This window comes from Convolutriloba macropyga, chromosome 9 (assembly GCF_964194025.1).
Source record: "Convolutriloba macropyga chromosome 9, txConMacr16.3, whole genome shotgun sequence".
Lineage (NCBI taxonomy): Eukaryota > Metazoa > Xenacoelomorpha > Acoela > Convolutidae > Convolutriloba > Convolutriloba macropyga.
In genome coordinates, this window is record NC_134476.1 from 56,118,477 (window position 1) to 56,131,608 (window position 13,132).

The 13,132-nt window shown below is 34.1% G+C and overlaps 2 protein-coding genes across 2 annotated transcripts in view; one reads left to right on the top strand and one right to left on the bottom strand.

The window, feature by feature from the left end:
* The window catches only part of LOC142345874 (ephrin type-A receptor 3-like), a 48,307-nt gene extending 35,225 nt beyond the window's left edge, over positions 1–13,082 (top strand). Inside the window, 3 exon segments of the mRNA XM_075398303.1 lie at positions 3,548–3,876; positions 12,072–12,120; positions 12,123–13,082. Of these exon segments, the coding sequence (XP_075254418.1) occupies positions 3,548–3,876; positions 12,072–12,120; positions 12,123–12,785 (1,041 nt within the window). The 3' untranslated portion in view covers positions 12,786–13,082.
* LOC142345872 (endophilin-B1-like) overlaps positions 1–13,132 on the bottom strand; it is a 276,037-nt gene that overhangs the window by 245,284 nt on the left and 17,621 nt on the right. The gene's annotated exons all lie outside the window — the stretch shown is intronic.

Below are 13,132 nucleotides of genomic sequence, written 5' to 3' on the forward strand. Positions count from 1 at the left end.
CAAAGACTATTTTTTAGAAACAAGTCACACACAAAATAACAGGCAAAAGCAAAATTACAAAAAATCACTGAAACGTGCAACTGAAACAAAGTTTTTAACACTTTACACTACCATCACTTTTACACACAAATCAATTTCATGATTATAATTATGCGACGTCGGAACAAAAACAAAAAGTGAAGGTGCCAATCAAAAATTCTCTAACAGGATTGAAAAACAAATTTTCAAAGCCAATAATTTTATTATCATTAGACTCGAACTGTTAATTGGATTCATTAGCTCCATTACGCTTTGGAGAATAAATGATAACAGTTGATAATGAAATTAAGAAACAGAGTAAGGGCAAAACGATTTCAAAATCAAGCAAAACTTGAAATACTTAACAATTTTTCAAAAAGTCCTGCCCAACAATTTACAACCTTTAAATAAGATTAAAAGAGATCAAATTGTAAAAAATTGGAGAGCCAGTGAGAAATGTTGTTAGCGGGACTATGTGAGACAACAACGAAGAAAACAGCAACAACAAGTTGCTTAAAAAAGCGCGACCGGGTTAATATAATTGCTACAAGTGAGGCAAGTCACGTGTGACCGAAAACTTGCTCACGTGAATGAATAATAAAACTCGCTCCACTAAGAGTGAAAAATGACGTCACACACGTAATTTTAATGAATTTGCATGAACTAATGAACAAAAAGCAGATTTGAAGTTATTGTGACGTCGTATGGTCATATAACAGGACAAGTCCTGACCTAAAATTCAACAAATTCTCATTGACTAAGCACAAAACTAGACTTAGAACGCACACTATAAGCGAATTGGGAAAACCATTTAAAAAAATCAGATCAAAGAAAATCAATGTCAATTGCCGCATGTGAACAAAACACCACTAGCGGGGAATTGAAATTTGGTTCAAATAAAGATCTAGGCCTAGAATGAACTATGAATGGATTGGGAAAACATTTTAGAAAAAAATACGATCCAGAAAATTTAAAAAAACCAGTAAAAATCAAAGTGAGATTGCCGCATGTGAACAAAAATCACTAAGAAGAAAGCAAATTTTTGTTCAAACACCATTTTCTCACACCACTTTAAAATTTGACCGAAACAATTTCAGGCCGCAAAACTACTCGCTTTTTCGCTCCGCTTCCTATTTCGATGTGAACAAAATCAGTACTCCAATTTGACTTTAGAAATCTTGATAGTGTGTGAACAGATCTTAAAAAAGACAGCGCCCCATTGAATTTGTAAAAATTCAATGGGCAGCCTTTGAATTGTGAAAAACCAAGAGACGGCCAATAATAGCCTCAGATATCGCTTCGCGGCTATTAATAAAGCAACTGGAAGATTGCCACAAAATGGCCGCAATAGTTTCGTAGATATGCGGTCTCAAAAAGATTGTAAGACAGACAAAAAATAAACTTTTTTTTAAATGCTGAGCTGTTGTATTTTAAGCATTTTGCTGATTCTATTAGCTTCCTCTTAAAACTCTCCACTAAGAGTGAAAAATGACGTCACACACGCAATTCAATTGAAGTTGCCCGTTTGTTTTTATAAAAAAGTTGCAATTGCTGCATTTTCGGGTTTCAGGTAGCAGATATTGCTGAATATCATTTTGTTTAGAAACAGTTGAATTCAAAAGATCATTTGAACTAAATAGTTTGGTCAAATAAAAGAATGAACTGAAAGTGTACCCAAAACTGTTTCCAGAATTATTGAATCTATGTTTAATTTTAGAAAGGGAAAAGAATTATTTCGAAATTTATCCTACACGTTAACTCTAAATTTGTTATGTCGTTGCCTCCAAAATTATGTCCTTTTCTTTTGATTCACTTGATAATCATTTAACTTCCATTAGCAATTTCACGTGATCCTTGATTTCCATTTATTCTTAATTTATTCCATAACAAATTGACAATCAAAAGTTAGAAAAATATATAAAGTCTTGCGGCATTTTATTACTGCTTCGTAAGTTCGAGAACAACGATTGCAGCTTACTGGAGCGTTTTTTAGTACGATGCAAGTTATCTTAGATTTTCATTAAACATCATTCTTGAGTTTTTTTGTTTGATTTTATTTGGAGCGTAGCTGGGAACGCGACAGTGATTTTGGTTGATAATCCACAGTTTACTAGCACAGTTGCTTCAACTCTTTAAGATCAAATATGCTTTCTGCGATAAACAAGACATATGGCCGACAATTGTTTAGCATTTCTGTCTTCTGACACAAATCCACAAAATATTTTGACAACACTTTTTACAATAGCAATAAAAACGAGAAACGCTTCCAGGCTATAAACGTGTTAAATTATAGTGTAAACGACAAGAGCCGTTTTTTTCGGGATAGTTAATATAATCTCTACGGATGGAAAATGTTGTTGGGTGAGAAATTTGTGCATGCATGTTTATTGACATCCGGACTTTGTTGCATTGTAGTGGTGACATATTAACAAGGTGTGGCTTAGCCTGCAGCCTTTGCTATTTCATGTGAAATGAGAGGAGCAAAGTTGAGATACAGGGATAAGTGACAAGTATGAGGTTGGTTTGGCAGAGACTAGTTGATACCGAGTGCATATATTGCTACTTTGTGGGCTGAGTGGTAGAAGAGTGTGGTGGTTGAGCGGTTATTTATGGCTTTGAGGGCACACACAGCCCAAAGACATCTCGCTTGACTGCTGTTAGCTATGATCACAAGTTTAGTTTCATGTGTCAGTGGGAGATATAGGCTGCAAGATGAGCGGAAGAGCGATATAGAGGACTAAAATAACTATGGCATTTGTTTATTGACACTAATTCCAAATCCCCAGCTATTCTTACCCCAAGGGTCAACTATCAGCTGTTATCTTTGCCAAATTATCTGGTCATACCTTAGCTATATTTGGTGTTTTATCTGTGTAATAAATGTGTGATAACTGCTGTAATAACATGTGTGTAATAACTCGTGATTGAACCCGGGTGGGTTAACCTCAATCAAAGGGGCGAATTAGTTGTTGGCTGGGACGGGGCAATTGGCCTTGAGTAGGATAATAAACATTGTGGGGGTGTCGAATCATGAATGCAAATTAACCTCAACACTCCAGGGCATGTGTTTCATGTCAGCTTTACTAGAGAATACCTCTGGCACACAAAGCATTCAAACATACATTCAATGTTGTCTAGTTCAAAAGTCACATTCGAATCAAGAACCAGTTGATAAGGACAAACACCCCGAATACAACGCCTTTAAGCTTAACTCTGCAGATATCCTGCAGTTCTTCTCCATTACCTGAAGTTGACACCACAGTAATAAATTGGATTCGAACTAAATTGGAAAACAAATAGAAACTCTATTAAATGCCCAATTTTGCTGGCTATTTGTTGTTGCAAAATTTCTGCAAAACCGGAAATTGCAAAATTTCTGTTGCGAGATTCAGATCAAAATTGTTAAACTTAAGAAAACAAAAGAAAAATTATAAATTTGTGTATGAAGAAATACCCATTCCAATACAATTTTGTTCACTTGATGTAGAAGTTGACCAATCGACCTGTCATTTCTGACCTGTTATTTTAGCAGTGGACCAAGAATAGCGATCCAAATGCACTGCAAGCACCTGCACACCTGTGCATGATTGAGGGTATGTCACCTGTGCTGTACGAAGCTCTCATGGTGAGAGGGTGCTGGCGATCAGATCGAGCACAGCGCATGAACTTCGCCCAAATTAGAGACCTCCTTGAGAGAGCAATCCGCAATCCATCTCACCTCCATCAATCTGCAAACAGCAAAAATTCTGCGTCAGCCGTGACAATGGGAACCAGCAGCCCAGTTACCAGTCGAGAACCCATCATCAATCCCCCGCAGAAACCACAAACCCAACTTAACAGTCCTGTGACCACCGCAAAGTAAGAAACTTTGAATTTCAAATTTTACTTGTCGATTTGTTTAATAACCACCGTCAGCCTCTCGAAGTGTGTTATCCAGGCGCTCTCCTTTTTTTTACCATTCAAAGAATTTGAATTATATTGGGGCGCTATTTTTACGGCTCGAAGAGGAGTATTTGTGGAGCGTCTTTTTTGATCGATATTTTTTGGAGTGTTTAAAGCAGGTAAAGACAGCGAGAAAAGTATATGTGGAAAAGTTTTGCGCTAAGCGGGTGATCATTTTTGCGGCTTCTTCAAAGTAGTTTTTAAGTTCTAACTCTAAATATTTCAGTTAAAGGTGTTCGTCTCAATTATCTAATTATCAATAGTACTTCTGGAATCATTTTAGACCACTAGAACCCTATTATATTTTAGACCACTTTTTAGACCAATTGAATCATTTCAGACCAATTGAACCAATGAGACTCGTATTATATTTTAGATGCAGTTTTGAGCTATTTTGCCATTTTGTCCTGTTGGACGCTTTCTCAAAAGTTTTTGTAACCTTGTGTTGTTGTGTAAGTGGTTTGGCGATGTGTCGACATGATTCATATGATTTTTCAGGCATCTTTGTTAAAGAAAGTGGAGTATTTTTTTAATCAAATATTGACCCATTTTTATTTGTTTTAAACTTTTTTGTCTTTATCTTTCGATTTTGCAGTGGTACATTTTGCAATAGTTTCTCATTAATTTTTTTTAATTATTGTTGCAACGTGATTAATGTAATCAAGTAGGAGGCAAATTTTTATTAGCGAGTAGACAATGCTTACCAAAGCGAGTATCTACTTCAAGTTCGTTTCTTCATGTCTACGTCATCCGCCTAAGTTTTTTAATTCAATTTCTTTTCAGTGAATTTTAAAGCAGGAAGTGAATCGCAAGATAAAACAGTGATTTGATTGTTCAACAAAATGTGAGCATGGATTAAAAATATGGTACTTATGTTTATTCTAAAGTTTCGCAGAGGATGGCAAATTGAGGTTTGAAAAAGGTTTCTCTAAACGAACTGAGTTTCTTATTCACTTGCGGCTTTTACCAAAGTTTATCTATCTTAACTGTTTTCGTCGAGAATTTTTAATTGGCTATTTTGAAATCTGTAGTTTTGGTTTGATTTTTTTGAAGTGAAAATTTTTTTTGAGAGTATATTTTTTCATATGACTATCTTTGCTGATTTGAATTTTCTATTTGTTTTGCGAGTTTTTCTCAAGTTTTTTTTTGTTTTAGCCTATTGTTTTTTTTATTACCTTCATTGGGATTCGAAATACGGCTCTTGCTCAATGCAGATCTGAGATACCAATTGAATGCAATTTCTGGGTTTGAAATTTGTTTCCAAGAAACCTGACAAAAACTTGAAGTAATTAGCAACCATGTTAACCAATTTCCTGCATTTTTGTTTAATTCTCAGTTTTGTCATAAGATGAGTCGTATGTGAGCCTGTGTGAGCTTGTCTATTGTAGTTTGGGCATTGCAATGTTTTGGTTGCGCAGATAAAATTTTTATTTGCACTTGTACTATATCAAGAATTTGATTTTTGTTTTTATAATGCTTTTGAGTTTTATGGTTATCTTTCTTTTAATTGAATTAATTTCGTGGGAGGTTTTTGTTATGTGTGTAGTATTTCGTTAAAAGGATAATTATCTTTGCAGAAATGACTATGCAAGTTGTTTCCGGAACGTTTTGGGGGTCACTTTTTTAAAAAAAAAAATCTGTTTACTCATTTTCGCGATATTTGTTGTCAAATTAGATTAGTGAATTGGTCAAGCAGAAATAGGAAAAGGAAAAAGCCTAGTAGATTTGCGGCGTAAATTTTTCCTGGACATTAGAGTGAGACAACGGCGTGCGAACAAAAATTTGCTTGCAAAATCTTATTTTTTTGTTCACCTGCGGCAATTTCAGTTATTTTCAAGAGCTTTTGATCCTGCTTTTTTTCTAAATGCTTCTCCAAAGCAATTGCTAACCTTTTGTGATCTATTTTTCCGTTAAGTCAATGAAAAATCTTTGAATTGTTCTTCAGAACTTGTCTTGCTGTGTTATGTATTTTGTTTTAATTTATATTCACGTTTTTTGTTTTATATGAGCTACGAATATCAACTTTGATATGTGAGTTACATCACAACTGTTTCTACAGAATGGATATTAAATTTTTTCACTAATTATTTTACGCAACATAGTGAATATGACAAAAAGTAAATATCAAAACAAAAAGAGCGGTTTCTTTATGCCATCAGTTTTAACCTTAATAGCGTTCAGTTTAGAAGCTAAATTTAGTTTAGTTGTGTAACCTAACCTAAAGCAGCACAAAATTGTAACACATCCTGCATTTAGAAATCAAAACTGTCATTTTATTTTTTTTTCTGTTTCAATGCAGTTGTTCCAAACTGAATCAACGGCGGCTCTTTGTCGCAATCTGCCGGCTATGTTTGTATATATGTTTTTTTTCTCGTAATTTTCATATATTTCTTTTCAGTTTATCTTTATTGGTTTCAAACTAATTAAATGAAGATATCTGTAAACTTTAGCAGCTTCAATTTAAGATCTGTAGGTCACAAGTACTTTAACACCAAACTGTTATAAAATGCAGATCTTTTAAATTTACTTTTTCTATCTGTTGTTAGGAAATCCGACAAACACTCATTCTAGAATGGCTGGTACTCACTATGCGTTTTTTATCTGGCTTTAATCAATGCCTTCAATCTCACTGTTTGTCCTCACTGCTTATCTTGCGGCCAAGTAAAAATACTGAAGTCTTTAATGCAGCATTTTATGCTTGCCATCACAGCAATCGGTGTTTAAAATATATTGAAGCTTTCAATAATTATCATTTTGATTATTTTGTTGTTCCGTTTATATTAACGCTACAACACTTACAATTCAATAAAAAAACACTCAGTAGTTTTCACTCATTAACAAGGTTACTGTTTTTTGTCTTTGTTAAATAAAGTTTTCATTTTCAACGCGTAGCTCTTCTTTTCAGAATTTGAGTTAATGACCATGCGATAGATCTGAAAAACGAAGATTATTTATTGCACCAAATGTAAATATCGTTTCAGTGGCTATAGTTTGCAATCATACAAAGCACAGAGAGCCTTTGGCTGAAAAGAATGAACCTATTGCATCCCAACTTCTTGTCTCTCATCCTAATCAAGGGTTTTCTGTTTTCAGTCAGACAAAAACTTCTTTAAACGAAATTTAATGTTGGCCAGTTAAGATGTCTTTGAACTTTTTCTAACTTTTACGGGGATTTAGAAGGTAAAAAGCAACGTTTGATTATTCTTCTGTTTTAAAATGAGCTTTAAGTTAGCGGCTCAAAGTGTGAATGAAAGAGAGATTTAGATCACGCAATAAAAAAAAGATATCAAGCGTGAAATATTCGTTCGAAAAATCAAATCATGCAAGAGACAAAATGTTCCAAAAGCAAAACTTTCAGGTAAAATTTTTTTCCTAAAAGACACACACACTAGCTGCATCGTTCGAGAGCATTTAAAAACAATAAAATTACCGCAGTTTATATGGAAAGGAAGATTCCAAGATTAAGAATTTTTCCCAGGTTTTGTTTTCTTTATGAAACAGTCTTTAATTGTCAAAAGTGAAACTTCGAGTAAAAGCATACTTTGGGGAAACTTGGGTTGCATGGGGTAAACAAATACAATCCATAATTAGACACAAAGAATTTTGGATGACAATTTGCTTTGGGTAAAGCAAATTCTCGAGTTTTGAAGCTTTTTTTGAATTTCGTAAAGAATGATTTCAATTCAAGAATAAAACTTGGAATTTGACACATCAAAAGTCCACTAAATGCATTTTTTATAATTTATGTTTATGCTCTGATCAATTCTTGCCTTCTTGTTGTTCAAAAAATTTTAACTACTTGCTTACTTCAAACCATCTAAAGTTCATGTCATTTTATAGGCAAGTTTATCTCATACACTCTGTTAATGTGAGTCAGTAAACTTGGCTGCAATTTGTAGAGACTCCGACGAGTTTCAAAGTTTCAATTTGGCTTAGGCCATACGACTTGGGTACTGAACAATTTTTACTTCTCGTAACGCAAAAGAATTTGCTTCTGGTGCAATTGATTTTTATTTTTCTGGGTTCCAAAATTTTTAATTGTTTTGTAGAGTCTTCCTTGTCTGTGAGTAGATTTGGTTTTTAATATAAAATCAATTTTCGGTGCTCTTTATTTATGGATACGCTTGCTTATTTTGAAAAACGGAATTGGATTTCAGCTCTAAATTTCAGCTTTGCACTGAGAATCTTCATATACAATGATGCCTAGAAAACGTTTCGAAGCAAATCTAGGCCATGAAAATGAAAGGCCACTGATTTAAATATATTGTTTTCATTTCTCGTTTTGATTTGATATGTCGTTTTGATAAGTTGTTTTGATTTGATATGTCCGTTTCTTAAATTTTCAATAAAAATGCAATATTAAGAGTTTTGACTCAACAAAAGATGGAAAAAACTTATGCCCAAAATATTGTCTTTAATCGAACGTTAGGCAGGAGAATTAACTAAAACTGCTTAAGTACCGCAAATTTTTTAAGTTCGCAAAAAAGTTCTTAAAAACTGGAAATTAGATTTTGCGTTTTTGCAAATGACTGTTAAAAGTTGACTGCTAATTTAAGCTTGCCAAAAATTTTATAGAGATTAGAACATGAAAATACTACAACCGTTGTTTGAGAGAAATTAATACGTACTTCAATGTTAAATATAAAAACGCACATGTTATTTTAATTGGCAAAATGTCTGTTTTTGAAGAGAATTTTGGGTAGCAACAATGTTTCCTGTTGATTTGGTTTTTCATGAGCTTTTAATGGAATAATTTTTATTTCTTCGAACTTGTAAAAAGATGAAAAGATGCCAGACCTTTCGACGGAGGAATTTCAGATGGACCCTCGCCACATTTTTGTACGGAGCCGCATGTTAAATCCAATGTAAAATCTGCCAATTTTGAACGCAAGGCTTGCGTAAGTTTTTGGTGGTGTGATCAGGTTGAGCAGATTTCACGTGAGACTGAACTTACTGCTGCTAACGCAAAACTTGTCAACGTCTAGCTTAATGATGTCTGTAAGCTTGCCAGTTTTCGAACCGAGAACTGGTAAAATTCTGACGATTTTGTGGGTTGATACAAATATCAAAAATAGGCCAACGTATGTTGATCAACATTGTCACCAAAACAGACAGTTTATGTACAGTTACAATTTTTTGATTACTTTGTGAATGAGTGTAATATGATTTTAAAGGCTGATGTAACTCTTGTGAATGAGTGTAAATTGATTTAAAAGGCTGATGTAACTGATGTAACTCTAACACGGCTGAAACACATATAACTGCTTAGAAGTTAAAGGGAGAATTGAGAATATACATGGCTTTTCTTAATAAGTTTCTTTTCAAAATGTGATTTTTTGAACTTTACAATTTTTGGGACCTTCTCTCTACAACACTGTAGATTGTAAGGTTATTCTCGAAAGCGGTTTAGTTTGATTAGTGGTTTTATGGAGTTTTGAAGTATGTTTTAGTCAACATAAATTTTGCCGTTTCGTGTGATTTTTATATCAATCGAATCATTATCAGAGGTTTAGTAGATCTATTTTTGGATAAACTAGCAAGCTTACTTACAGAAAAATACAGATAGAAGTTGACCGCTTTTCTATAAGCAGCTGTATTTCAAGTCCCACGTGAAATGTATTAACTTGCTCATGCCTCCCTAATTGTTAGCAAATTTTTGCATTGCGAATTCAACAAACTTATTAGAAAGTTGAATAGAAAATGTCGCTGCATATGGAAAACTGGCTAACTTTTATCTGGATTTTTTCTGTAAATATGCTTGTTAGTTTGTCCAAAAATAGATCTATTAAAAGATAATGAGTCGATTGATATAAAAATTAAAAGAAACGGCGGAATTTATGTTGACTAAAATTGACTCCGGAAACAAGCAATTTACCATGAAAACTGCGTAATTTGTCAATGAGTGTATTTAAAAAATTAAAAGTGAACTTCTGATCTTTCTTTGAATTGCGCAAAGGTTTATCTGATTATAGCAGCAATATTTTTTAACAAATAGTTTCATGGCTTTGATACTACAAGTTTTCAAACTCATTTCATCATATATCGGTATTTGCCTACATTTGTTTTTGTTTGATCTCAATTCATTTGGCATTGAACAAATTGAGTATGTGTAATTTTTTTGGTAAATAGATCACGGTTTAAATAGTTGCGACATGATTCTAGCAATTTTTTATTGTGTTTTCTATATTTGTCTGTTTTAATGTTCGTCTTGTAGTCTTATGACATATGAATAATGGTTTTGAAGTTTTAAATTTTTTTGTTCAAAAATGTCATTGTATTTTTGAATTTTTTGTTCTTTTACAGGCTTGTTACCTAGTTTCATTAAGGACAGGTACCATCTGCATTATAGGGGACCAAAAATCGATTTGTTTAATTGAAGTTTTATTTGATACTATTTTGAATTTGTTACTAAGTAAATTTCTAAACTTTAAAAAATATGTATTTCAAGTTTTGCCCATAACTCTTGTTCTTTGTCTATTCTCGGAGTCTCATTAATTTCAGCTCTCATTCGTCTTTTAATGCGACATTAATTACTTTAGTTTAGTGGTTTGGGTTTATAACATCTTTTTAATTATACACCAATTGTTTTCGAACAGTATGTTAATTTTTGAAAGTTTCGTACCGTTTCCTCTTTTGTTAAACAGTTAAGTAAGATATGGAAGAGGGGCGTTGAAACATTGTGTGCAAAAGCACATTACCAAGCCTTCTTGTTCATTTTAACCTGGTCGAACTGTTGGCAATATTTCAGAAACGTGCTCTGAAGTATAATTGCCTTTTAAATTCCTTAATTGCTACCTAATTATGCAAGAATGATCCCTGGAACACAGAAATGAGAGCAGAGCTAATAATTTCAGTAAATTATCTGATAGTTTCTAAAACAAAGAAATGTAACAGATTATATAAAAAGAAAGATTAAACAACTTACTTCGGTGAAAATGCGAGCTCATTACATTAAAACTTCTGTCTTCTGTTTTAAAGTTTTCATAATTTCTTCAATCCGTTTTGCTTAAAGTCAAATTATTTCATTCCTCCTTCATTCCTCCCATTTATGTATCATTTCCTGTTTTACATTGCATTCACGAGTTTCATCATTGTTTTTGTATTTGTTAGATTTCTTTAAACAATTAATTCACACCTTTGATCGTATTTATTCTTGTGATCAATCTACGCGTTTGATCAGTCAATAGCTCCGTGACTATGAAGAACAGCTACACAATTGATTGTTGAAACCGATTTAATTAATTCCTCAGATAACAATATGCCACAGGCCTAAAAGTGTCTTCAATTGCGCCTTATCGTTGAAATGGACTGAAAACAAGGCCGTGAAAATGTCATCTACGCAATAGAACGAGTGTGAATGAAAAATTGTGCTGTAAAGTTGAAGATAGTGCATCAATTTTCATATATCAAACTGCATATAGGAATTTATAAATTTTCTGAAAAAGTGGATTTTGGTATTAGAGTTCAACAATAAGACACAATTTTCTAGCATTGTTACAAAGGATCATCGCCTCCGGTATGGCTTGCGTAACTGATGATTTGAAGAACAGTTTTTGACTATTCACTATCGTACATAAATGACATTGAAATTGATTGACATTTTCCCTTGAATAAAATCCTATTCAGTAACCTCACCTAATATTTACACGCGTGATAATTCAAAAGTGATTAGATAGTTCACAGTTGAGATTTGTTTGCTTTTTGTTATGAAAAATTATACCCTACAGTGGAGAGGCAGGAAAGCCATTGTTCTTAGGTAATAGGCGATTAGTTAAGAACAGGGAAATAGTTAGATAATGATACTGCTTCGGGTTAGCCGAACAGAGAAAATGGTTGCGTGTTCTTTTTCCATAGGAAGATGGGTTGAATGGGCTCTCTTTGCTACATTTGATTTTTGGTCCGGAAATTTGGCTCATTTCCTAAATGTTGGGAAAAGACCTCCTCGAAGAGAGTTATACTTCCTGAAAGTGAGCTGTCTTCTATCGTTCTATCACGTGATGCTGAAGTGATGTTTTAATAGAGCAATCGACTATTTATGAAAACATGTTAGATTCTGGGTATCTACAATACTGGATTAGTGATTGTTTGTTATGATTATGAGTGTTGTTTAGGATCAGTAGAAGCTACTCCCCCGTTGGAAGTAATGCGGGTGTCACTTCTGTTACACATACTATCAACAACAACAACAACAACAACAACAACAACAAAACATACCCAAACAGACTTCACATCAACAGCAACAACAGATGGACACCGCTGATCAGTCCCCAGTGAGTGATTGCCCAGACACCCCCGACCTCTTTTCTTACCCAGTACAACAATGGCTCGTGTCTCTCAACTTGCAACAGTACACACCCCTCTTCACACAAGCCGACTTTCTCACTATCGGAGACTTGTTTGATTCGACGGCGCTGAGACCGTACTTGACGACGTTACTGATGGTCGTCAATAGCCAAGACCAACAGCACCAAGGCAATCCCTCTAGTCAACAATCTCCAGAGCTAACTGCAGCCGCTTCGAACGCCCTCGAGTGCTTAAGCCAAGCGTTTAATCACATCGGCGTGTCTTCAGGCAAACATCGCAGACACCTCTTGACCAGTTTGCAGTCGATAGTTGATGCAATAAGTGCAGAAAACACTGCCAAAGCCCAGCCTGCAATCTCTCCCAGCAACGACTACAGTAACATGTACCCACAACAACCCCAAAACAACCAACAAAATTTTGACCAGTCACAAAAAGCAGAAAGTTACCCACACTCAAACAATACACAGCAAGTGAAGCAAATGAATTTGACAAAAGAAAGCGCTGTTCATGTTATTATGTAACTTTGTCAGTTCGATGATGCAAGGCAAAACTTATATTTTGTGAAGTTGGCATCTGTTCAGAAACTTACTTTTTTGCTATAATTTAAAACTCTAGTTCTTTAACTGAAGGTTTAGTCTGCGATGCGGAAACGAGCGCTCATTGGTCGCTCAAACACAAGTGCTTATTTTTGTTTCAATTCACATTTATCTTATTCAAACCTACTTTATTTTATTAATTTATTTCTCGAGCATTTGTAAACTCTTAATTTCTTTAAATGAAAGCTGCTTTATCTTAAATTTAAGTTGCATTTAAGCTTTTGTACAACTCGAGACGTTTTTGAAATCAAAGCTCCAATAACGATCACAGA